The 26,319-nt window shown below is 44.1% G+C and overlaps 1 protein-coding gene across 1 annotated transcript; it reads left to right on the forward strand.

The window, feature by feature from the left end:
• Positions 1-25: 25 nt before the first annotated feature.
• Positions 26-25,510, forward strand: LOC310896952 (uncharacterized protein). Its single transcript, XM_083829952.1, has 5 exons — positions 26-842; positions 921-1,200; positions 13,140-13,253; positions 17,931-18,067; positions 19,107-25,510. Exons 2-5 carry the CDS (start codon positions 1,011-1,013, stop codon positions 19,212-19,214), a joined length of 549 nt encoding a protein of 182 aa, XP_083686078.1. The 5' UTR covers positions 26-842; positions 921-1,010; the 3' UTR covers positions 19,215-25,510.
• The last annotated feature ends 809 nt before the right edge of the window (positions 25,511-26,319 follow it).

Genomic DNA, 26,319 nt, shown 5'->3' on the forward strand with positions numbered 1-26,319 from the left:
TTGCGTTCTCAGGGAAGGGAAAAAGCTATCGAGATTTTTGGTGTTTTTTTTTTTTTTTATTATTATTATTATTTTTTCGTTTCTCTGCTGGAGATCTGCATTTTGGGGGCTTTTATTTGTTTGTTTGTTTGTTTGCGCAGGGCCGAATGGGGTGGCACGCTCCGGTGAAGGAGCAGAAATCCTCGTGTAAAAAATCCCGGGGCAAATCTCACGGTTTCGTGGGATGGGATCTGGGCTTCTCTTCTCTGCATCGGGCAGCAGAGAGAGGAATTCCTAGCTTTGCTCGCCTGTGGCACCATCTCGGAGGTCCTGTCCGGACCTTCGAGTGGCTCTGCTGAGAGAACTGGAAGATTTCTGATTGTAGCCCGATAAGGAAATAGCTGCCACTTGGAAGACGTAACCGCTTTCACTCGAGTATTTTACCTATCCCCGAAATGCAAATTTCTCCCTAATTTCAATAGTGAGTGGGCTGCTTCGTCAGAGAGGCCAAGGAAGGGCTGACTAATAAATATACCCCAGAGATAAATTATCCCCTCGAATGAGGTTATCAGCACTTAAATTGTAGGAGCACTTTCGAGACGTGAAAATATAGGTATGTGACAGATAGATAATTGATTAAAGCAGAAAAAACAACAACACACACCACGAAACCGACGCAGAAGTGTTATCCGTAGGTTACCACAGAAGCGCTAACTATCTCCACGTTGGAAGAGATGGCAATTTGTCTTAGAAAAATTCAACACTACGAAAAAAAAAAAAATTCCCCTGCAGTTGCTGTCGCTCGGAATCGATAGGATAGCAGAAAATGCCTGATGCCTGTCACCGACGAACAGTGCTGCGGAGTTAGTTTATCTTTACATTAAATCTGGGACATATTAACTGTTCCGTGGTCTAAAGCCTGTCTGCTCTGCCTATTCCAGCCGCGACTGAATCTGAAGGAAATCAGATGTGCGAGAGTGGTCGCAACGTGCTAAGCTAGAGGAGCTCGCCGGAGTTTAAACGCCGTCGCGATGGGGATGAGCTCGGGAGGGCGAGGAAGGAAGGAAACGGAGCCGAGCTGTCCGAGGGCGCTCCGGCAGCCTCCCCGCACCGACGGCACCTCCCGCGGCCCCGCGGCGCGCTCCCGCCGCCCTCCCCGGCCCACCCGCGGCACGGCCACGGCCACCAGTGCCCCAGCCCCGGCGGGGCCGGCGGGAGCAGGTACCGACCCCCGCCGCTGCCCGCCCGGGGGCCCGGGGGGGCGCGGAGCCGCGCGGAAGCCGGGGGGAGGCGGGCGCGGGGGCGCGGGGCGCGGAGCCGCCGAACTCAGCAGCGGAGCCGAGCCGAGCCGCGGGGGGGCCGGGGGGGCCGAAGGGGGCTCCGGCCACGGGATGGCCGGTCCTGCCCCGGGGGGGTTCGAGACAACCCCCCCCGGCCTCAGACCACCGCGCTGCCCCGCGGAGCAGACCCCGACCCCCGCCCCGCTCCGCATCCTGCCCGCGCTGCGGCGGAAGGGACAAATCCCCCCTCTCCCCCCCCTTTTTTCTTTTCTTTCTTTTTTTTTTTTTCTTTCCCGGGAGGGTGGGCGCTTGTTGTTGTTGTGGATTTTTTTTCTTGCCAGATTTCTGTAGGTTACGTGTGGCATGTTGTTTTCATTTCTTTTCTTTTTTTCTTTCTTTCTTTTTTTTTTTAAAGATGGATTTAAATTTATCGAACAACCTGTGATCCATATGTCTGTCCGATTAATTTTTTTATGGGATGATGAAAGAGAGAAGAATCTCTATATATAGTGATCTGCTAATGGAATAATATATATATTCAAAACACCTTTCTGGGTTTTCTTTTATTTCCGGACTTTAAAATGCAGGCTGCCTTTGCAGGCGCTTGGGTGAGGCGCTGCTTATTTGAAGTAGGAGAATCGCGTACGTAGACTTTCCGAAAAAGATGTCTAAACTGTTTTCCACCAGAAGGATATTTTCCTGCTCTCTCTTCGAGAATGTCGAATGACATTTAGGAGATTCTTACGGCCGCGTATTGCCGTATCGCAGCGTGATTTCTGCAAAGCTTTTCAAGCATTAGAGCCGGGTGCCATCAGAGAGGAAAGGAATATCCACAGAGTACACTTCTCTGTAAATCACGATTTGCTGTAACTTCCCAGCAGGGGACCGTAGGAGCGGTCACTAAGGAAAACATATTTATATCATTATCCATTTTTTCCCCCAGTGAGCCTAATCGTTTCACTGACAGCAGGTAGCTGACGGGGGCTAGACAGCCAAACACGACCATCTAGTGAGAAAACACAGACGACAGCGAGAAATTCGTGCTTAAACCCTGTTTCCCGAGAGCACCTTCTCCCCGCTTCTCTCCCTTGCCCTCCGCGCTTGCGGATGAGCAGGAGGCCTGGGTGCGTTGGAGAGAGAATTAGCACCTCCGTTTTTGCCATTAACGGGGCGCACGGCAAACCTGGAGCTGCTCTCCCAGAGATGCAGGTCGCCGTCAAAACGAGCTTGAGATAAGGTTAAGCGTGGCGTGAATTTCAGAGAGGCAGGGAAGCCCCTGCAGCCCCCCTGGCCACGGCGGGGTATTACAGCTTACCGGGGGCTCTCCCCCGGAGCCGGCCCTCCGGCCCGGCTGCTCCTCGGCTTCCAGGAGGGCTTCAGCCCGGCGGAGGAGAGGCCAGGAGGGAGCCAGCAGGAGCAGCCGGCCGGAGCGGCGGCGGGGCCCCGCTCAGCTTGCCGACGGGAGCGGCCCGGCTCCTTGCTCCCGTGGGTCGCCTTCCGCGGGCGCGCACCGGCTTCACCCCGCACCGCGGCGGCCTCAGGCCCGCGGAGCCCCCGGTCCTCGTCCCGGGGCCTGGCTCGGTTTCACCGCACCGTGAGACCGCAGCCGGGCTGGGGAACGGGGGAGCGGAGCCCCTGCACCTGAGAGCACCCGGGTTCGGCCCCAGCTGGGAGCTCTCATAGCAACGGGAGGGAGAAAACGAGCCGGCCCCAGCCTGCGGGACAGGGGTGCAAGCAGCATCCCGCTCGGTGCTCCTAGCCTGGGTGCCGAAAATTGGCGACCGGGCCCGGGAGGCGAGAGGAACCCCACCGCCCTCACCGCTCACAGCTCCCGGTGTCGCCTGCTGGGACCCCGGCTTAACGCGGGCTGCGGGCGTCGCCCGTCGCCCCAAGACAAGCCCAACCTGCCGGGAGCGGCCCTCAAACAGGCGCCGTGCGTGGGGTTAGACGAGGGCTTGTACTCTCGGTTAGCGCGTTTTGTCCCCGCTGCAACACTGCGGAGCGCTGCTCCGGGGCGGCAGCGAGCCGAGGGGACGAACGGGTCGGAGCCGGCCCGGAGTGCCCGCCGACGGGGCGCCCGGCCCGGCGGTAGCTTCGCGTCGCCCCCCGCGCGGCGGCCGCCGGCCTTTTCCCGCCCTCTTCGTCGAGCCCCTCGTCCGGGCCGTCTTTGCCGGCCGGTGCCCCCGCAGCCTCAGGTCTCGTTTTAAAACTGCGGAAAGAAATATTCGCTCCCCTGCTGCTGCTGAGCATAAATAAGATCAGCGTACGGAAATAAACGCGCAGCCAACCGGTCGGCTTTCCAGACGGGTGAAAACAGTGAGGAATCGCATTAAAGAATTGAAAACACTGTTTAAAGGCACCCGTGTTAAAATTATAAATATTCTGGCGATTGCGCTTTATAGCGCTTAAATTACTACCGTTATTCAGAATTACGCAGCCACGAGTATGAATCATTTCTAAGGAAATCTCCAGTCTTTAATATGACGCTCCCACTTACATTTATTGTTCGTTTCAGACAAACGATTTTTAAAAATAGCCTTTTCATGACTGCAGTCACAAAATAAACGTTTGCAAACGCTAAACGAGGGTTGAAGAAACCTCTGGCTTTACTTTTTTATTGCTTACCTATAAATTTAACTCATATTTTCACTATTGTCTCAGGAAAAAATATGAAAACATGTATGGAATTAAATTAAATTAGGTAGCCTTAAATCACCGTAGTTTAGAGTAGAGTCACTAATTGGAAATATTTATGTTTGGTAGGCTGGGATTTCGGCAGTAAAAAGATACAGTATATCCCCGTTTTATCATAACCTGAGTCTACGGGAACATTTATATCATACCATTGTAAGAAATGATGTGTAGTTAAACAACATTTTTTAAGCAAGGCTTGTGTCTTTTTATGGTAACCCTCGGTCTTTAGTCAGGACCACTTCTCATATTACATGAAATGTACTTTAAGAAGTACTACCTGCTCCAGCTGTCCAGGAAAAACTGAATTATGGAACTAGGAAACATATGGCAGTTGCATATTGCACGAGTAAGGTACATATGAAAGTTATAAATTTCTTTTTTAAGTAACCATTGTAAACGCATTTTTATAGGTTTCACAGTATGTATTACATCTGTAATTTTAATTTTTGCAATATACCTTTTTAAAGATACCTATGTTTTCTGTACCCCAGGGAAGGAAACGCAAAGAGACGTTTATGCGTAAAAAAAATTGCTGCGAGCAAAACAAACAAGCAAGGTAAATAAACGGGGAACCGGAGCTTCCGCACAATGGAAAGGACACTATGCCATCTATTGGCAAAGTAGTTATTTACAAAGCCAAGGGTACCCAAGCGAGTATTTTCCATTCTTTGAATACTGTGCGGCAGTGTCACAGTCATAGTTTTGGTGTATTACAAACAAATGAATAAAGACATTTCCATGGAGGTCCAGGAAAATAAAATAAAAGAAAAGAACCAAGAAAGAGGGGAAAAAAAAAAAAGAAGAAGAAGAAAGCAAAGACAGTTAGTGAATTTATACCTCACAAATTAGGTCATTAACTCACAGGGGGATTTTTGCAGCTAATTGCAAACTCCCTTCTTGGAGCGTTGGGATGGGAGAGGTTTAGCGTTTTCGATTGTTTTATTACTGAACCATGTCAAAGAAGGCTTCCTTTCTTTCTTCTTTTTTCTTCTTTTTTTTTTTTCCTTTATTATATTTTTTTAAAAAAATGCAAGGTTACTTAAGGACTTTATGGCCACAAAACTACGCAGTAGGCTGCTGTAGAAGCTGGCCTTAGGCTCCGCGTTCAGTGAGACTTCCTCTGAACTGTACGCGAATCTCACTGCAGAATCGGGCCTCCTTTTCCCTCGTACATGTCCCCCGCCTCGAAGAGCTCCCAACAGTGCTCTGAAACGCGGGGGGAAAGGACGGGCTCTGCCGGGATGACAGCGGCAAGAGCGGAGCGGGGACCGGGGGGCATCGCCAAGTGCGCTTGTTGCAAGCGGCGAGAACACTTCTCCTCCAAGAGAAAGCTACCAGCGCTTTTCCCGTTTCCAGGGAGGAGAGGAAAAGACGATGTTTCCACACCAGCTATAAATAAACCGAAATAATCGTACAGATGCGAAGGGAAAAGTTTTTTGTTTTTTGTTTTTTTCCCCCCCTGCTCCAAGCGCAGATCAATTTCTGAACGAAAGCCCCTGCCTCTCCGCCTTGAACTGGCTTTCTTCCTGCTTCTCTCACTTGCGAAGGACTTGGCTTTTCCCCTGCCTTAACTAGCCCTGTACTGCTCAGTGGGAAATACGAGAGCCCTTTGTTTTAGCTTTCAACGTCGTAATCTCCCTTTTCGCTGTCCCGCAGAACGCGGCTCTGCGGTTCTTGTCTAGATATGTGCGTTGAGGGGGAAATTCCAGGGAGCACCTGTATTTCTCGGCTTGAAAGGTTAATCTTTCCCCACACAGAAAAGAAAAAAAAAATCCCTAAAATAACCCCCCCCCAATTCCCTCCGTCTAAAACCAGACCCCAGAGGACAGGAAAACATAAAATCCAGACCCTACACTCATACCCTTTTACTGCTCTTCTCGGTGTGAACGTGTGAGTCGATGGTGTTTTACAAAGTTGTCTGAATTTCTTGAAAGGCCGTTCCTGTGTTTATATGCGAGGGGAATTGAAACGCCCCGCTGCCTGAAGCGCACCTTCCCTGCCTGCCGTTGAACCCGGCAGCCGAAGCGGGGCTGGGAGCCCGAGGGCTTCTCCCCGGAGCCTCTCTCTCGGATTTGAGGCTCAGCCCTGCTCAGCTCGCCTTTCTGTCTTTCCCGCAGGCATCCCCGAAGCCCAGGCGAGCCCCGGGGTGCTGCGAGGGGGCTCCCCAGGCAGGCTCCGCGGCCCCCCGAAGCCGCAGCTCGGCCCCGGGCCGAGGAGATGGGCGCACAGCGGCTGCCGAAGGGAAACCGCAGCTGCTCTACCTCGGCCCCGTCTGCCCCGTTTTGGGGGGACCCGGCGTGGGAACGGGGCCACCGTGCCCCGAAGCCCTCCCGGGGCCACCCCGGCGGCTGGCGAGGGCGACTGGGGCGAGCCGTCGGAGCAAGGGGCAAGCGGGTAGGATCTCGGGTGGAAACCCGTTGGTGGAGGAGAAAGCCGAGCCCCAGCTGGGCAGCACCCTTCCAAGGAGCTACCAAAGAGCCTTCTCTGCTGCGCAGCGGCTCCCCGCGTCGTCCCATGCCGGCGGAGCCCGTGAGCGCGGTCGGAGCCCCCGTGTCACCTGAAAAGAAGGGATTTGGCTCGCCGAAATTACATTCCTCTGCAATCAGCCAGCCCCAAATACTTCCAGAGTAACATCCAGGAGATCATTTCCCCGGAGCTCCCTATCAAGTGTTGCATACATAATATATCTTTTAAATATATTGCTTTTTCGATGTGCTGAAAGGGAGACAGTTATTAAAAACTGTGCGAGCATTCTGCTTGTAATTACCCGGGGAGCGGGGCGAGGGCGAGGAGCTTGTGGAGGCTCCAGCTACGTGTCGCAAACCAGGGCTTGAAAGCCCCTCTCCTTTAAGGTTTGCGTGTGTAAAGCCCCTTGGCGCCTTTTTAAAAATAAACTGGTGCGTGTGTGCATATGCATACACATATACATGAGAATATACATCCATATATTATGTATAGATGTATATATGTGTGTATATGGAAACTTACATACACACACGCCCATGCATATTTATCGATTAAAGTCTTCCCCATTAAATATAGGCATGCCTTGTGGTCGGGATTCTTTCAGCCGTTGATTTCCGTAGATAAATGCAATATTTTTCCTTTGTTGTTTCTCTTTATTTTTTTTTCCCCTCCTTATTTCTCTTTCTCTCCTTTTCCTCAGTGGAAAGTGCACAGTAAGTGTGAAGTATACATCATCGCCCGAGGAATTTGTCTTGAAAAGTCCTCTCAGCCCCCTGGTGTTCAAAGCCTGAAGGATGGTTATTGATTATTGCACCAGATCAGAGCCCGCGTTAAACGCCGGGGAAACAAACCAGGGCCCGGCTGCTGCCCGCGGCACGGCGCTGCGGGTCCTGCAGGGCGCTGCGCACCCGCGGATCTCGCCCCCCCGGATCCTTTCCCATCCTTTGCTTTCGTGCCCGTCCAGCGGCAAAGCAGCACCTGCGGGCAGTGCTGGAGCTGGGGACACCCCGAGGGGACGGGCTGCCAGAGCAGAGCTTGTGTGTATGTGTGTGAAGGGATATTTTGGATATATACGGGCATAGGCACACATATAGGGCCTCAGCTGGGTGGAGGGGGCGAGCGCTGAGGTGTGCCCATGTGTTTGGACTGATGAGCTCTTGGGTACGCTTGTCAGTTCTCGCCATGCTCAATCAACCCCAAATCCACCACTGGATCAGTGAGAGGCCTCCCCAAAGGGGCACTGGGGATGGAAAGGGGCTGAGAACCCCCCTGGCAGTAGGGCAAAGCAGGAAGGTCAGTGCCAGGGTGTGCAGCAGGATAGGGTGAAGGCCTTGTTCAGGCTCTGCCCTAAGCACCTCACACTAGGGGATTTAAAAGGATGTTGGGAATCCCTGCCTCCCTGCCTGACCATAATTTCCTGGGTGGTTGTGGGTCTCCATGGGGTGCTCAACCTCCCAGCCTTCACAACCACAGTCAGTGATATTACATGGGCACAAGCTTCCCCGCATGCCTTGGGAAGTGTGGTGTGTTAGCAGGCAATTGCCAGCTCCCTGGATCCATTGCTTCTTTGGCCAGCCCTGAAATAAAGACAACATCTTTTTACTCTTACAAACTACCAGCAATAAGGGAAGATAATACCGAACTTCTGCTGGTGAAAGATGGTGTTGTCTGGGGGGGAGGAAACAGAAGAGGGATCTTGGAAGGCTCTGTGACCTCAGGCTTTAATTCGCAACAATTTTTATCTTGTACATAAAAGGAAGATAAAGTAAATTATAGATAAATTCAAAATGCATTTTAAATTTTATTATTTTCCTTTTTGAGCTGCTTCCAGTTGAATTCATGACAACTGAGGTGTTTTGCTTTATGAATAAGAGCATCAACTACCCTATTGTGTCCTGTCAGAGTATCCTGGTATTTCTACATCCTCTCTAAGGTCCACTTTCAGACTTGGAGGAATTTGATCTGGGAATTAGGTTTTGGACCACTTTGTTTCCATTTTGCAAATGTGTGGATGCTGCAGTGAAATACACAGTGGTTTCTATTTCTTCCTCTCCATAGGGATGTTTAACTCCCATTGACACTGAAGTGAGTTATGCATATGTCTAAAGAGGAGAAGGGAGTCTTAGATCTTTTTCTCATCGTTTACATGAGATCAAAGGAAATCAAATAGAGTTAATGAAGGCCCAGATGGTGCTTTATTTGTGCTCTGGAAGACGGCGCAAGAGAATGGGAAGGAATATCTGTAGTTTAACCTGGCAAAGAGGAGGAAAACTTACTATCTTGTTTAATGGGCACTGGAGCAAATATGCTATATCTTCAGAAGTGGGAAAGGTTTGCTTGTTTTCTCTCTCTCAGTAGGTTTTGGATGCAAGGCTAGGGTTTCTTTTGGAAGGCACCGATTGAACAGATTCCAGACTCTGAAATCATTCATATTTTGTCTTTTTTGGAAACACAAATTTCTTTGGGCCCAGTCAATTCTTCAGATTTTGCTTTTAAGTTATAGGACATGGGTGCTCTTCTAGTTCATGGAAAATATGTAATCTAAGCTGCTGCAAGGAGGCAGGGCTGTAGTGGCAGGAGAGCCTTTGATTTAGATCCTCACTGTGAATGAGATTTTGGCAGGAGAGATACAGGATGCAGTAAACTGTGCATACAGAGCAAGTCATATCCCAGAGGATGCAAACAGGGTAAGGACCATCCTGTTCTATGCCTCTATGCCAGCTCTGGCCCCTCTCCCTGCTGATTGCTTGGCTCTGTCAGCTCCAGCTGTCCCCAGGACCTCCAGAGAGGAGATTACAGTCTTGGGCATAGCTAATGACAAGTTACTTCTACTCTCACCACTGGCAGGATTGTTTGAAAAGACATGAAAAGTTTGTTCCTCTCTAGACCTTATGCCAATCCTGCCAGGCTCTTTCTGATGTACTGTACCAAAAAGTATCCTACTTGGGAATTTGTAGGGGAAAATGGTGACATTTTTGTGAAGGGTTACGCCCACCCATGCTGATCTTGCAGGGATGAGTCTGTGGGGGCAGTACAGGCCATCTTATTACTTGCCTTGTGTACATCCCATCATTGTTTTAATGCATGACACACTTATTCAAGGACAATTTCTCACCAGGCCAGATTTCCCAATAGCTTGATGTCGTGTTTTGGCCTTGCATGATATTGTAATGCCAGTTGACAAAAAAGTTACTTCAGTGATGTTCCCCAAGGCTCCCTTTGTTGACAAAGTAGCTTACTGGATTTGTAAAGCTTTGCAGTTGAGCTGAAGGCCTGGAGGCTTTCCTGTTTTAAAAGCAATGGGAAGAGATGTAGCTAACATCTGTACGTTTGTTTAAGGACACCAGAAATTCTTTGTGTTTACGGTTTATTTTCAGAAAATTGTACTGAGAATACCCTAATGGCAGTATAGCCCCATCTACTCTTTGCACTGGTACAAACCTAACATTACATCTCCAGCTGACATTATTTCCACCTGCTTTAAATGTGTTCATGTGCCTCTAATCCTGTGTGCAGCTTCACATTTGTACCCATTTCCTGTATTTTATAGGCACATGTGGTATGTCGAGGTTTGCAAATGTAAGCCCTCATTTTGTTCTGCTTGGTTTTTAACATTCATTTTCCCTGGCTGTGCTCCTTGTTTAAAAAGAAAGAAAAGAATGATAGAAGCAGAAGAAAGAGAGAAAGAGAGAAAGAAAGAGAGAGAGGAAGAGAGGGAGGGAGTGGGGGAGAAAGAGAGAGAGAGAGAGAGAGAAACACAATTCCTTTTTCCTGGTTAGGTTTAAGAAAAACCTTGAGAACTTCCTTGCTCTTTTATATATCTAGCACTTTTATTGAGTGAGTGTGCAGTAATTTGGTGGGTTTACTAAGTAACTTGACAGTTAATGGGATACATCTGCAATAGATTCAAAAATAACTGGCTGCTTATAAATATGGAAAAGGCTAACATTCTCACTCCTTTCAGTTCTTTTGAGAAGTTCATATCTACTTTAGCGCCACAGAAGTCGAGATTCTGTTAGAGAACCAGATACTCTGAAAGTCACTACCAAGTATAATAAAATCATCAGAGCTGACCCTTCCAAAACTGCAATTAAAAAAAAAAATGAAACAAAACAAAAGAATATGGATTTTAATCTAAAGGATCTAAGAAGCTACATCGAAAAGCACACAAAAATATACACGTACCCGGAGATACACAGTGGCTTTATGAGGTTTGAGAGCATAAAAGAAACCTCAGCCATGTAAGAAAGAGTCCAGACCTCATTTTCTGCAGACAAATTGTCTGCTTCACGTCAGTTACCCACACTCATATGCTTACTCATGCCTATGAAAAGAAGAATAACAGCATCAACATCCTTCACCTGGTGCATGATGACCCAGGGCTAGGAACCCTTTGGTGTTAGGGGATGGAGACCTGCTCAACTGCAGATGGAAATCTCTAAGAGGAAAAAAAAAAAAGAAAAAGAAAAGAAAAAAGAGCAATCCCGTATCCCTTAGAAAATTTATGTGTTTCTTAGACTGACTTCTTCATGGCACAACAGTCAAGAGCTATTCAGCCCATTGAATAATTTTGAGGGCTAGCATTCACTAAAGGGAAGCTCATGGTGGTGCAAACTCATAGGAATGAACAGAAGAGAGGAGGAAAAAAGACATTCATGCGGTTCCTCAGTGGGTATATCTAGTGTCCTGTGGTTCCTGAGGCAGGGGGTGGGGGGGTGGGGAATGGAAGAAGATGAAAGAAATAGCATAGACCTTTCCTGTGCCTGAGTAACTTCCCATATGAGGAGCCAGTTCATCTAACATCTTTACTGCAGTACAATTAATTTTCATCTGAAAAATTTTAGAAGGCTTCAGACTGGTACTTCATGGTAGTGGAGACATATGTTTTTGGTAAGCAGCTGATATGCCCTCTGTGGTACTGATGTATCTAGTCTTGTGATCCATGGGTCACTTTTCACTTGGTAGGGTCAAAAAGCTGGTAGTGGGAAGACCTTCCTCAGATTCCTCCTGCAGATTGTGAAAAAATTCCCTATACCTCCTTGCCAAATGTCATTTAAAGCCCTGACATGTATCTGTTTATTCATCAGTATGAACAGAAGTGTAGAAACATAGTGCTAATGTTTATGTTCTAATTAAGGAATTCATTTATGTTGCCTCCTTTAAAAATATTCTCCTCGGAGAAAATATGATCCCAAAGCTGATTTATCAGGTTTAAATTTAAGAAAACTATATTGTCAGAACAACCACACATTCCTTTTTGCACCACTTTTCAAATCTGTTTCCTATTACCATCTCTGCATCAGACAAATACAACGAAGTTATTTACAGGCTGTGAAAGATACTAAATCTTTTCAGAGTAATATTACATTGGATCACAAATTCTCACTTTTAATAATAATTGACAACAAACTAAAGCTAAGGATACTCACAATTAGTAACAACAACACATAATGCTCTCCCAGTGCCTTGTATCTTCAAGACCCTATGCATTCATAAGCTGCCGAAGCCTTATTAACTTTTACTTTGGAAGGATGTTAAATATTGTTATCTCCATTTTACAGATGGTGAAAGAGGCTCAGTAGGATTGTGACTTGCCTAAATGCCTTGGAAAAGTTTAATTGCAGAAGCAAGACCAGAGCTGGCGATCTCTTGGTTCCCAGTTGTGTGAGAGAGCAAAACACGCATTTAAAAGCATCCTGTGCCGTAGGAATCCCAATTCCAGTGAACATCAGGGCTTGAAGAGCACTGGGGCAGTGTGGCTCTTCAGGGGCCTTTTGGGCTCCCAGCTCCCATTAACTTTGAGTGATTTTGGAGCTCTTGAAAACTCCTTTCAGTCCTTTGAGAGAAATGCACAACACCTGTGATTCATAGATGAAATGGAGAGGCAGAGCAAAGGCTCAGAGCTATGGCCAGGCCCATGTGCAGCTCCGCTGCCATTCAGAAGCTGTCAGGCTGAGAGCTGAGCAAGTCCTCCCAGGCTGAAGAGCCGGGGAGAGGCGGTGGTGCTGCCAGCTCTCCTCACTGACATGATTTCCTCGGGAGCAGAGCCAGGAAAGATCTGAAGGCAGAGCTCCACCCCTCTTGTAAAATTCAGCTCTTGCCATCAGGAGGAAAACCTCTTCGCCTGGCCCCCTGTGCCTTGCCCTCCACCTCCAGGAGAAGGCAACATCTCAGGTGGCTGAGCCTCCTCAGGCTCTCCACACCCCTCTTCCCTGCCAGCCCCTGCTGGGAAGGGGGGAACTGAGAGCTGGGTTTGTGTGCTAGCATATGTGATAGGAGTACAAGAGTGAAGAACTGGTGTGCAGCTGGGAAGCAGCCCCTTGGGACTCAGCCAGGCAGGGCAGCAGGGACCAGGGTGGGTGGGAAGGGTCAGGTGGCAGCATAAACTGCTGGCATGTGTAGGTAGGGGTGCATGGCATGAGGCACACAGGTCCTCAAATGAAGGGGAAGTCAGGGGGAGCTGTGAACACCCTAATGACCAAAAAGCTACAACATTTCCAGGTGTCGGGGCCTTGGCAAGTCTCCCTCACCCACATGTGGTCTTGCACCACTGTGTCCACCACAGCCTTTGGAGATGAGGAAGGGAAAGTAGTTAAAACTCAAAGGAGTGGCCAAAGATATCCCTCATGCATGGATGTGTCTAGTGGTGTCTATGTCTTACTTTTGCCCAAATAATTATATTTTTCTTTGATGATAACAGCGTGCAAATTGTCTTGCCAGCAGGAGAGAAACTAGAAATTGCATGGAGGAAGACCAGCTACCAAAAAACACTGGTGAAAAGGGAAAGAAATACTTGGATGGGAGAGAGGACACCAAAAGCATGGACAGAGTCGGGTGAGAAAAAATGCTGGAGAAGGAAAGACATCCTTGCAGCCTTAGCTGCTGCTGCAGCCATCCTTCAAGGACAAGATGCTCCAAGCTTTTCATGTCAAAGTTTTAAACTCCATTCCTTGGCTATGACTTTTGGCCTTAGACAATGCTCAAAGGGATGCAGAAACCATTTACAGCACGGTCATGAATATTTGTGGTCTATGTTTAGAAATGTTTTGGTGGCTTCATCAGATTAAAACATTTTGGGGATGTGTATGGCTAAGTGAGTGCTTACTACTAGGAAGATCTCAAGGTAATTCTGAATAATGAAGAATGAAAAAAGTCTCTGTTGTGTGGGAGAAACTACTAGGGCAGAGGACCAGCCTTCTAGGCCAAAACCTATTAAATTCAAGGGAAAAACAACTTTAAGATGGCCTTGTGCCTACACTTAGAAATTTAATTGAATTTGGAGTAGGCTTTATAGACTGAGAGACTCACAGCGTGAGACTAATTATTCATTGCAACGATGGCAAACACAAGCAGTAAACTGGCCAGTTGGTCCTATCCAGAATATAAAAAGAATCTAATGGGGGTGGTCAGGATAAATCAGGTAAAATCTCTAGATGGTAGAATGTCACCTGTCCAGGGGCCAGGATGGGGAAAGGTTAAGGTCTCTGGCAAAAAAAAATTTGCTTTTTAATGTTCTTTTTGCTTGAACATGTTAATGTCCCATAGACCTGTTCTTTACATAATTCTGTTTGCACAAGATGAAGGGGGTACCAGAGCTTTGCCAGCTTCATGTAATTCATTGCAAAATCCTTGAAAATACTGTTTAAAAATATTTATGCAGGAAAAAAAAGTTATTTCACACATTTCTAGTCAGCAGCCAGCTTTTTAAAATAAACCAATCTGTCCTCAGAAATAAAAGAGAAGAAGAAATAAAGATCCAAATTCGCAGTTGGTGTAAATTACCAGACTTCCACTGAAGTCAATGTAGAGTTGCCAATCTAAACTAACAGAGAATCCAGTCCAGAAACTGTGAACGTCATTTTAGAAGTCTTTGAAATAGGGTCTGTGAGACATTATGTGCCTGTAGATTACCTCGCAGAATGGTGAAGAGCGGGGAGAGCCTGCAGGTACCCCAGGACGTATAGCAAACAACAGTACCGTGACTGAAATTTTGCTTGAGAAATGTCCTATCAGGTAAAGTGTAGTGTTTAGAGGGTACAAACAAATTGCAAGTATCAATCACTAGTTGCTTCTCCAGTAAACCAATTGACATAGGAACTAGAGTTTTCTAATGCTAACAAAGTTAAATATTTAACTGTATGTTAAGACAAATGAAATAATGAAATACATTTTTAAAAATTATTTATTTATTGACATAAAAAAAGAAACAGTGGAGTCCCATGTTTCTCCAGCAGATCATGTATCTGAAACAAGGAAAGCTTCCTCTAGACTAGTTCTGTTTGGTGTCTTCTTTGTCATTTACCCTTTTACCTACTGCGAACTGTACAATTTTTAAAGAGCATGTACCTTGTCACTCATTTTTGGATTTAAAAGGGTGATCTCAGCACCCCAGGAGGGATTGTAAAGGTTACTGGTTATTCTAATCCATTAAAAGTCTCTCTGGAAGGGTCAGCTCATGACTGGACTATTCATCTTGAAAAACAAACCAGTTAAGCCTATGGCAGTGCACAGATCAAGTATTCTCTTATTTGTTCTGTGAACATCATGGCAACCTTCTTATCTCACCCTCAGCCTTATGTTGCATTCTATAAGTTGGGTGGTTTTTTGTTGTCCTTTCCTTTCCTTTCCTTTCCTTTCCTTTCCTTTCCTTTCCTTTCCTTTCCTTTCCTTTCCTTTCCTTTCCTTTCCTTTCCTTTCCTTTCCTTTCCTTTCCTTTCCTTTCCTTTCCTTTCCTTTCCTTTCCTTTCCTTCCTTTCCTTTTCCTTTCCTTTCCTTTCCTTTCCTTCCTTCCTTTCCTTCCTTTCCTTTCCTTTCCTTTCCTTTCCTTTCCTTTCCTTTCCTTCCTTTCCTTTCCTTCTTTCCTTTCCTTTCCTTTCCTTTCCTTTCCTTTCCTTTCCTTTCCTTTCCTTTCCTTTCCTTTCCTTTCCTTTCCTTTCCTTTCCTTTCCTTTCCTTTCCTTTCCTTTCCTTTCCTTTCCTTTCCTTTCCTTTCCTTTCCTTTCCTTTCCTTTCCTTTCCTTTCCTTTCCTTTCCTTTCCTTTCCTTTCCTTTCCTCTCCTCCCCCTCCCCTCCCCTCCCCTCCCCTCCCCTCCCCTCCCCTCCCCTCCCCTCCCCTCCCCTCCCCTCCCCTCCCCTCCCCTCCCCTCCCCTCCCCTCCCCTCCCCTCCCCTCCCCTCCCCTCCCTCCTCCCTCCCCTCCCCTCCCCTCCCTCCCCTCCCCTCCCCTCCCCTCCCCTCCCCTCCCCTCCCCTCCTCTCCTCTCCTCTCCTCTCTTCTCCTTCATCAGATTCCTTTAGGTTGTGAGAAGGATGGTGAAAATTCACCTTCAGGGCATGAAGAGATGGGTGTTTGTAGAAGAATGGCTGGTATGCACTTACTCTCCAGCCTCTGGGGTCTCCTCCTGCTTGGTACCTCTATCACTGTGCATGGTGGTGCTTGATGCCATGGCTGGGCTGATGCCTGACATGCTGGCTCCTTGGCCAAGGCCCACGGCTGTGTTTGCTCAACATATAACTTGATGGGACCTAGTTCCAGCCCTCTGGGTACTACTATAATATTAGTGTTACTGTACAATAATAATAACACGAGTACATATTTTATGAGCACTCTGCTCTCACTGCTGGAAAAAGCAGCCAGTACTGGAAAGGAAACATGAAGATTTTTGGCTGAAAATCTGGTGAACTTCAAGAGAGACTAGGGGCCAGGTCCTCAGGTGACATAACCTGGCAGCTTAGCCTCGCCTCAGTCGATGGGAAAGTCTGGGTCTCAATGTATAAGAAATGACCATGATGATTTTTTATTATTATTATTTTTTTTTAACTGTAGCAGTCACCACCAGGCAGCCAAGAGGTGCTTGAATCAAAAAGCCTGGAGTCTCAACAAGCAAAGTCTGAGGGCATGGGAAAATCAATGCTCTGAGCCTTCCTCCACCAAGCACTGAGCTCGGCTAGAAGTGTGGACACTGAGGTCCTGGGGTTAGCCTTACATCACTGGAGGTGGGAGCAGACACATACCCTCTGGCTTCTGCCAGAGCTAAATATAAACCTCTGATGGCTTAAATAAATCCCGTGGGGAAAAGCAATGGGCTTGAAAGAGAATGGGGGGTGGGAAAGGGGGCAGAGGGGGGGTGAAGGAAGGGATAAACAGCTACAGTGTTTTGACATAGCAAAAACAGAGAAAGGAAGACCTATTTTTGGGCAGCAGTTAAGAGTAAACCCTGGAGGGGAACCGAAGGTTACATGCCCTTCCTTACATCCATGAGATGCCCAATTGCCTTTGGTGAGAAGCTTGCACCAGCCTCTGCTAGCTGAGGATAAAGTGACTTTTCAAGCCTGTGAACTCTTCTGGACAGGAACAATTCCATGTGAAGTGCTTGGAAGAGCCAGGCCCAGGTCATTAATACAGATCCTTAAGCACCAGCAAGGCCGCTAATTATGAACAAGTCATTTCCAAAAGTTACAGTCTATTGTGTCCAATGGTCAATAGCAAGCAAGCACTTTCCTATTTCTGCAAAGAGAGAGCTGAATAACATAGGCTTTGTCGTCATATATTATAGGAAAAAATCCACGTGGAAAGTTTTACATCTTTGCTGTGGAAAAAAAATAAAAATAAAAAGGAAAAAGAAAAAAAAGGGAAAAAGCAACATACTCTCTTGTATTAAATGAAGTTTAGAATATGAAATGGTTGAATGCTCCACATTACAGAAGTAAATTCTTTCCCTGTGGAAGAAGAGTGCAAGTGTTTGTATTATTTTTACGCCATCCAACTATCTGGCTACATACGTGTGGAATATTTAATGCATACTTTGCAGTAATGCATTTGTTGCGTACTGTTGGATAAGATCACCAATAGAAAAGAGATTTAGTAGGTACCCAGTATAAAACTCAGACCTCTAATTTTCCATCATTGTTTTATCTTAAGCTATAACTAATAACTATAAAAAACCTCCCAACTACCCTCAAAGGAGTTTATTAAGCAGATCTTCACATTTTTATAAAACTGTTCTGATAGCTTACTTGTTTCACAGGAAGAAAGAAAGAAAGAAAGGAAAGGAAAGGAAAGCAAGGAAGGAAGGAAGGAAGGAGGGAAGGAAGGAAGGAGGGAAGGAAGGAAGGAAGGAAGAAAGAAAGAAAGATAAAGAAAACAAGCTCTCCTGTCAGAATAAATTAATTAGATCATGAATTAAATATGTGTTCAGAAACTGGTAAAGATGAGGAGTAATATTCTCGTTTTTCCTTGAAGAAGGTTTTAGGAAACAAACTTTGTTTCCTGAACTGTAGATATTTGTTCTTTGACAACAGTCCTTTCAAAAATCTTACTGGAATTCTTCAAATGTGGACTGGTAGATTCAAGTTTTAAAGGCATCTAGGAGCTGCAATGGGTTATTTACTGGTTTTCACAAATGAAGAGTATCTATATTATTACAGAAAGTGGGATTAGAGCTAGGTATTTTTTTCTCTTTTTCTTTCACTGACACATTATTTTTCTTTTCATGTCATCTCTGTACCTCCCAGGAGCAAATAACAGAAGAGAAATGTTAAATAGGAAGCTGACCGTGAAGATCATTCCCAGGAAACTTTGCTTAAATATTGAAAACAAAGATGGAAAATATAATACTGGGAAAAAAAACCTCCAACATATGAATAGTATGGTAGGATACGTAACATTTTCTTGCTGTTTTTATTTTGGATTTATTTTAAATTACAAAATGCCTCGATAGTCAGCTTTCGACTGAAAGTTTGTTTTCTGACTTGATTTCATTTTTCATCTTCTTACAATTATTATTGTCAGATAGAGGCAATACTTGTTCTTAGGATTTGTCTGTTACTATTTGTGTTATTTGCATAATTCTGTGTTTTATTATTGTGACTGAATTGTTCTAAGACTCGTTAAATTTATTATAATATTGAAGACAATTTTATTGTGCTACATTTGTTTCAAGATTCAAATAGAAGAAGATTTCTATGTGCTCAACCCATCCCCCACGTAAAATCAGTAGTCTTAAGCAGTTCCAGAATTTTTTTTCTGATAATTTTTTACAGTCGCTGGTCTGAGTAACAAAAAGACTTTGATAAGATACAATGAGATGAATCTTGCAAAGCAAAAGGAATGAGTTTTGCTGATTTTGGTGTAGATATCAAAAATGTCATCATGATTGAATGAATATTATAACAGGAACCATCTGATTTTATAGACAAAAGTCCTGATCCTCACTTTGATAAATCTCTTCTTATCTGAATGAAGATTGCAGTATTAGACCCACATGGAACTTGGTCATAGGCCAACGATGGGAAAGGGAACAGATTTTTATTTATTTATTTTTTCTCAGCCAATGTGCTGAGAAGAGAGACATTATTTTGTGATTAGAAACCTGACTCTATTGTTGTGCAGATTTATTCTAGCTATTGTCATATAAGAGAGAAAAAGGGCAAGTGAGGTAAAAACCCTTCTCCCTTAATAAGAGTTACTCTTCACCCATACTCACAAGATCCTTACAATCGTGTTTACTCTATAATCCTCCAGTGACCTGTTATATATGAATGGCTGTATGCCTGCATTTGCACAAAGATGGCAGCAATAGTAACACATATGAAACTTCATATCATGCTCCTGTAAACTTCTTGGTGAAGCTGGGGACCTGGCTCAGATGTTGTGATCAAAATGTGCTTGCATATGACACTTTGTGGTAGGTACTCCAAAAGTATCCTGGTGCTCTCTGCAAGGAGGCGAATACTCAGCTGAAGGATGGTGGGACTTCCACTCCTGCACCTTGTAAGACCCCTCTCAGCCACAGTTGACTTTCTTCTGCCTCTGCTAGGACTGTGGGTCACATCCAAAGAAGACAAAATGCAATGAACTGTTCTCTGGAGATTTAAGGGCCAACTATCAAGCACTGGACGAAATTGTAAGCTGAGTATTTTCTGCTATATGGATATCTAAGAGAAATATTTCATGACATTTCTGAGGAAATAATAGAAAATTTTCAGTTATTTATCTCCCATGGAACCAAGACTTGGAGCAAATTAAATGCTACATCTATTCCCAAAATTTAGGGCTCTATGTTAAATGAGCTCTTGATCTGTGTTGCAGAAACCTTTGGTGACAAAAAGCCATCAGATATGCCTACTCCATGACCCTACAGGAATTGCAGTCATTAGTCATGTTGGACCATGAATCATACAGAAGTCATATACACGTAGAAATATCACCAGGTATCTTTACTGACAATACCATCCCATGAGGACTACAAATAGGCATTTAGGTAGTTTATCAAAGCCTATGAGTATGGCAGGATTGTTGTTGAACTCCCTACCAAATAACCAAATACATTTGGACTTTAGAAAGCATGCTGCATTCATTAACAGGCAGTTAATTAATAGCAGTGGTGAGTTTGTGGAACAGCTACTGATGTTTAATAAGCTTTTTGTCTCTGACAGTTATGGTAGCATGTATTAGCAGAGCCATGATATATCAGATTCAGGTAGCAGGGTATTACACATATTTCTTACTAAATGGCTACTGTTGAAATGGAATCTATCTTCATTAAGCAAAAACACACCTGTTCTTTTAATGCCCATTGCAGGATTAACATTTACCGCTGTTTTTTTTTCTGATGTGTGCTGTAAAGAAATGTATGCTTTAGTACATATGAGGTCCAAAAGGCTAAAACAAGCTATGGTCTATGGAAAAGCTAGAGAGGGAATTGCATTTAGTACCAGACAACAGAAAAGTCAATCGGGTCAAACTACTCTGTGTTATCCACAGGCAGCTGGGTAACCACTTGTACTTTAGTCATGTCCCTTCTCCCTCCCCACTCCTAAAACTTCATTATAACCAAGCCTTTAAGAGCATTCCACCTCCCCACTTGAAAGAACATGCACCTGCATCAGGGTATAGGTTTAACTTTCTATGGGTATTCAACATGGATTCTGAGCTGTCCTCAAGAAAGGACAGGTGCACAAATATGCACATGCAAACATGCTGGGAAGCAGAAGGAAAAACTGTACATCATTATTCATCTCTCTTCTATCTGGACTCATGGGAAGATGACAAGGATTCAGATATTACAATTTCAATTATTTATTTCTGCTACTCACATACAGTCTAAATTCTAGGTGCTTCCTTCCACCATATTTTCTTCCTAAAGAAGTTTTTGGCAATTATATTATTTTTATAATTTAATTCTTCTGAAGAATGAATGAAGTTTGAATGTGCAACTTAACTTACGGTTGAGGAATGTTAACAAATTACAGAGTTGTTGGCTGGATTAATTATTCTGCTTTTCAAGCTGCCTTCACAAAACTGCTTGACTCTGTGCATATTTATATACCTTTTCATGCAAAATGACAATGGCTTCTAGCTTTTTGTAGATCAACACAAAGCCAGGAATTTTATTTTGGCCTCATATTTGGTGCTGATCTCTCCTTCTCTTCAGTTTTGTCTCTGTTTAACAAGAGAACTAAAACTTTTCCTTATATCATTGTATAAGCTAAAGGGTAGTTTCATTTGCAACAAAATTATTAAGGGCAGATAAAGGAGAGGGAGGGTGGTAGTTGTGAAGAACAACAAAGGTTCGCTAGAAAATCTTTGAACCAAAAGGTGATCTGCATTATCAAAGTCCCTGAGAACTCCGCTTTATGGTTTAATATATATAACAAAATTTATATATATATAAATATCTATCTTCCAGGCTTTTGTGAGTCTCAATGCAACCTTAACAGTAATACAGTTTTATGTTTTAATTTCCTTAAAGGAAAGTCTTCTTTGGAACCCATGAATGTTTCAGTGTTTTGGAAATATCTAAATAGCTGTTAAATATCTATAGAGACCTATGATTTTTTTTATCCCCTCAGCAAATGTTTCATGCATTATTTTGAGAAAAGGGACTATATGTACTGTAAATAATACAGAAAAATACATATCTATGCATTATGTGATAAGCTGAAATAGTTCTGTCTGTTAGTTAATTATCCAAATACTAAAGAAAAGTTAGGCTAATGATTTCCAGACAGTTGTTATGCCATATCATGTTAAAGCAGCTGTTAACCATATGCACTACTGTAGCTCTGCTTATATTAACCATTATGAAATTTTCCTTGGGGAAAAGTGCTCACGTGCTTGCAGAGAACCTCTTTGCCCTCTTTTAAATGAAATAAGTTGGTTATTCTTAGAGCATGGTGAATAATTTGTAACAAATCATTCGGTGATTTTCTCCTGCTTGTGAATAGAGATTATGTTTTTCCAAAGCCACCATGCACCTAGGGAACTGAAGTCTCACAAGTGGTTTGAGACATGTCTGTGGCTTGCAATGGAGCAGTGGGGAGCACTGGGAGAGCTCTCTCCAGGACTGGCACTGGTGTAATTGCACCAGTGCAGCGCTGAGCTCTGCTGTCTGCATGGCTTTGGGATGCAAGGCCACATTTCCTACCAGCACTGCACTGTGTTGCACCAGCCTGTCAGCTCATCTGATGGCAATCCTTGACACTACTACACCGGTCTTTTGCACAGGGAGACAGCCTTGTAGTGGGATAGGATTTCATCTGAATTTGAGAGAGAGAGACAGAGAGAGAGAGAGAGATCTGTGAATTCCTAGGGGCTTATGGCAGCAAATATTATAGTGAAAACCACCAGAGAAACAAGATTTATGGACAGAGGTAGTCTCTTTTATTAGGCTGACTAATATAGTTGGAAAAAACAGACAAGGCTTTGGGTCAAAAACACTTTTACAGGTCCAAGATAGAAGCGTATCTTGAGGACAGCTTGTGTGCATGGCAGCTTTTTTTTTTTTCTTTTTTTTTTTCCAGTTAGAACAGCTACAGCATGAGGCATTGTGCTTTAATCATAAACATTGCTTGACTTTTCTTAAATTATAAAAATGATAAGATGACATACACCTATCACCTGTTTAATGAGTATCTACCATCATCTCATCAAACTTGCCGACTAATTTATCATCTTAAGTTGCCCAAAAGAAGTGTACCTCTATTAACTCAGTGTGAAGATATACCTACATATATTTTAGGAATATTTGTCTGGGTCTGTTACTTTGTGTCTCAGTTACATTCACTTTACATCAGCATTCAAACAAGTCTTCACAAAAATAAATAAAATTTAAGATGAAAGTAGTTTTATTGAATGATGAACACAGAAATGTTTTGTCTTAAACGTGAGCCTACCCCGGTTACATCATGAAAGATTCACTTTTCTTCTCTCTAACTTCCAGTCCCACAGCTGGGAAGAAGGCAGTTGTACTATATTCATATAGTATTACCACCTGTGAGACTTTAAGACCTGTTCATTCTGTCCAATGTGGATAAATCCTAGGTGTTGAACTACAAAAAGACATGAATGGATGGATGGATGGATGGATGGATGGATGGATGGACGGACGGACGGATGGATGGAAACCAGAGGAGAGTACTGACTGTGACCAAAGGTCTAAAATTATATCTTACAAGTAATGGCTGAAGGAATTCAGAATGTTTTGTCTGCAGTAGAATAAAAAGGAATTGTGATAATAGTCTTCACATACATGAGGGTGGCAGCAAGAATGAAAAAAATATTTTCTGCCCTTTGTGCATAAAAAAAGAAATAATTTAAACTAGGAACATGGCAGAGATGAATCGACTAGATAATTCCTTAGTGTCCCTAAAACATCTATTTTCTGTGATCTTATGATTGATGACTATGTGATGTTTGCAATAAAATGCACAGAAAAGATGTCCTACAAAATCCTTTTGCTCTTCTCAACTGAACGCTTGACAGTGAAACAACAAAGGATTTTTTCCTTTCAAAAAAAATTGTCAATGTTTTCATCTGAGGCCTGACTGTCACGATATAGTGATGTTACACTGGCGCAACTCAAACGCCCCCACAATGATCTGTAACTTATTTCAAAAGTGTATTATTCAGTTTTAATATTAGGTAATCACTGAACAGAATAAGCCCATTGTCTTGTTGAAAAGAAAGGTCCAGAAGATACAAGCTTGCATTATGGCCTAGTAGACATTTCTGAGCACAGATATGTCCCCTCAGCAACCCAGCCACTTGCTCAAATGTCTGTTCCTGCTTCTGACAGATCTGAAAAATCACATTTTGCAAAGAGACCAAACCTGCTCAGACAGTGACAAATAATTTGAAAATAACTGGTCTGACCAGGTGTCCGAATTGTTGACAGAAGGGAAATGTTGATGTGTGCAACAAGCACAGAAGATGAAAGCCTTTCCCTGGCACTTTTCTTGCACTGAAGCCCTTACTCTGACCTGTGGCCTCACCAAATGACCTGTGAGCAGAGAAATGGGAGAGTAGAAGAAAACAGCTTCTCCTAGGAGTTTTTTTCTGAAGAAATGTTTGCCCCAGATGCTGCAGATATATCTTTTATAGTGCTTGCTATCTATCTGTAAAGAGTTAGTGAAGTGGTCTGGAAAACCAGATACTTTTGCTTTTCACATATGTACTTTTGCTTTTCAGATATAGCAAGACTGTATTAATATTTATACTGTAAATTTATGCATTTTCTCTTTATTCTCATTTTCTCAGCTGAGAAACTGGTCTGGTAGAGCTGTGCATGGCTCCATCACCCCTCTGGTGCCCCTTTCCTCCCTGTCTGGGCACTCCTGGCTCACCCCTGGAGGCAGGACACCACTCCAGGTGGACCTTGTGTCTGGCTCCTTATGGCACTTAAATGTCCTCACATTCTGCTTCTCACACAGATCCTCAATGCCACCATGGAGTCCTGGGACCAAGGATTCTGCTTCTGACTCCTCTGCTTTTCTTGCCAGGCAGGAGCCCTGGGCAGCCTGACTCTTGCCTACAGAAGCTTGTGGCATAAATATCATCTGGCATGCAAAGTATTGCATATTTTTAAAGGCCTGAAAGTACACTGGGATAGTGACTGCTTCTCCCTGAGTATCTAGAATATGAACACAATGATACTTTTGGATTAATTCAGAGCTATACCCCAGAAAAGTAACTTACAAGACTGTATCCATATGTACGTTGGTCCATTAGACCTGTTTGTCTCAAAAAGTAGGAGAGGGGTTTGTTTGTTTGTTTGTGTTTTTTTTCTGTTTTTTTTTTTTTGTTTGTTTGTTTGTTTTTTTTTTCAGATGTTTCCTGTGGGGTAAGAGCTTTGTATGGCCAGATTATTTAGAGATACTGCTTTAAATGACTGTGATCTTGGTGAACTCTTATGATGCTTTTCTCATATTTTAATCCAAAAGAAAGTACATACCAGACCTTTTCATCCTGTTCTCCAAACTCTTTACCAGTGGAATGGCCTACTATGGTTGCAGCTGGAAGACGTTTTAATTAGCTGCCAATGATGTCATGTCCATGTCTGTGTTAAAGGCACAGGTCTAAGTGTTCCTTTTTATTTAATGTATTGCAGAAATTCCATTTTGGGATAGCATTAATATGCTTCAGAGCCAATCTTGTATTTCTCCTGTAGTTAAGACACTTGGCCTTCAGCCCCCTGACTTCTGACACTACCACAGTTGTGCTATAATCATCCAGAAATACACTGCCTGTTGTGTTTTATTGCTCATGTGAAAACTGTCCAATTCCTTGTCAGTTGACAAGGGAGGAGCGCCGCATTGAAGGATTGCACAGCAGTGTGTCTGGGAGCTACGTTATTTCACACCAGCAGCAACCTTTCAGTGTTTGCGCTGTAGCCTCATAGAGTATTGGTGCTTTTGCCATACAGCAGAGAGCAAACTCTATTGTAGTCACTCTCTCTGCCAGAGAGACTAACTCATGTTGCCAAATATCTCCCCTCAACACATTTATTGAACATTAAAACAGCAGAATAGCGTTGAATGAAGTCCAGTAATTTTATAGGATATATTTTAGTCACTAGACTTTGAAGACTAGTCCAATGTTAATTATAAAGTTTCTGTGTCTGGATAACATATTGTTAACAGTTATTTTGTAAGTGCTAATGGCAAGATGGAAGATTTCCAATAGTTTTATTGAGGAAGTGGCAATTAAAATGTTGAGCACTGCAACATACATACAAAATAAAAATAATCCTGCATACACAGCATTTTATGTTTAAAAAAAAAAAAAGGAAAATGGAAAAAAACAGGGATGAAATTTTTCCTTTGAAAAAATTGCAACCATTTTATTTCTAAAAAGTTTTGCTTTTGAAAGAAAATAAACATTGATTTACTTGCCAACTTCAAATGTCACGAGCCTTGAACAAGTTTGACATTGTTTAAAAGCACATCGTGAAACTATTAGAAAGCTAAGACAAGTTGCTATGTTATGTTTTTCCACACACAAAGAGCAACAATATGTTCTCAGTTTGAGTAACTTCTCTTAGATTAAGGGAAACAAAACAAGAAAGAACAAAAGTAAAATGTTCACAAGAATGCGTGGAAGTGTCTACACTGGGGACTTTTTAACGCGTGGGTGGGAAGACGTCCTCTGCGAGCACCACCACGGGGTCACCACTGAGGCTCCCATCATGGTGCCAGGTGAGGGAATCGCTGCATACCTGCATGAGATCAGGAAAAAAAGGACAATCTATGACAATGTACCACTCATCCGTTAGTGGGCTCAACACTCTTGATGCTTTCCTGAGCAAATGGCTACCACCTGCTCCTGGTGGGACCTGTAGTTGAGATGGTTGTTGGGGTTGGTTTTTAGCATGAAGTCAGTCAGTGCCAAGAACATCATCTGTGTAAGCTGAGCAGGGGCTACGGTCTCCAGCCATTGCAGTGGGCTTGTCTGCGACATACCTGTCTTAATCTAAACCTGCTGCAGCGGACAGGTTTTAAGGCCCTTCCTTAATGCTTTTCCAGACAGCCGTGTTTCCAGACCACTTGATGAGGCTGGATTTCACATCCTCTTCTGGCCATGTGGATGTGAGCTTGTTGCCCAGGGGAGCCAAAAGCTGCCTTG

Source organism: Anser anser (assembly GCF_964211835.1).
Source record: "Anser anser genome assembly, chromosome: 3".
NCBI lineage: Eukaryota > Metazoa > Chordata > Aves > Anseriformes > Anatidae > Anser > Anser anser.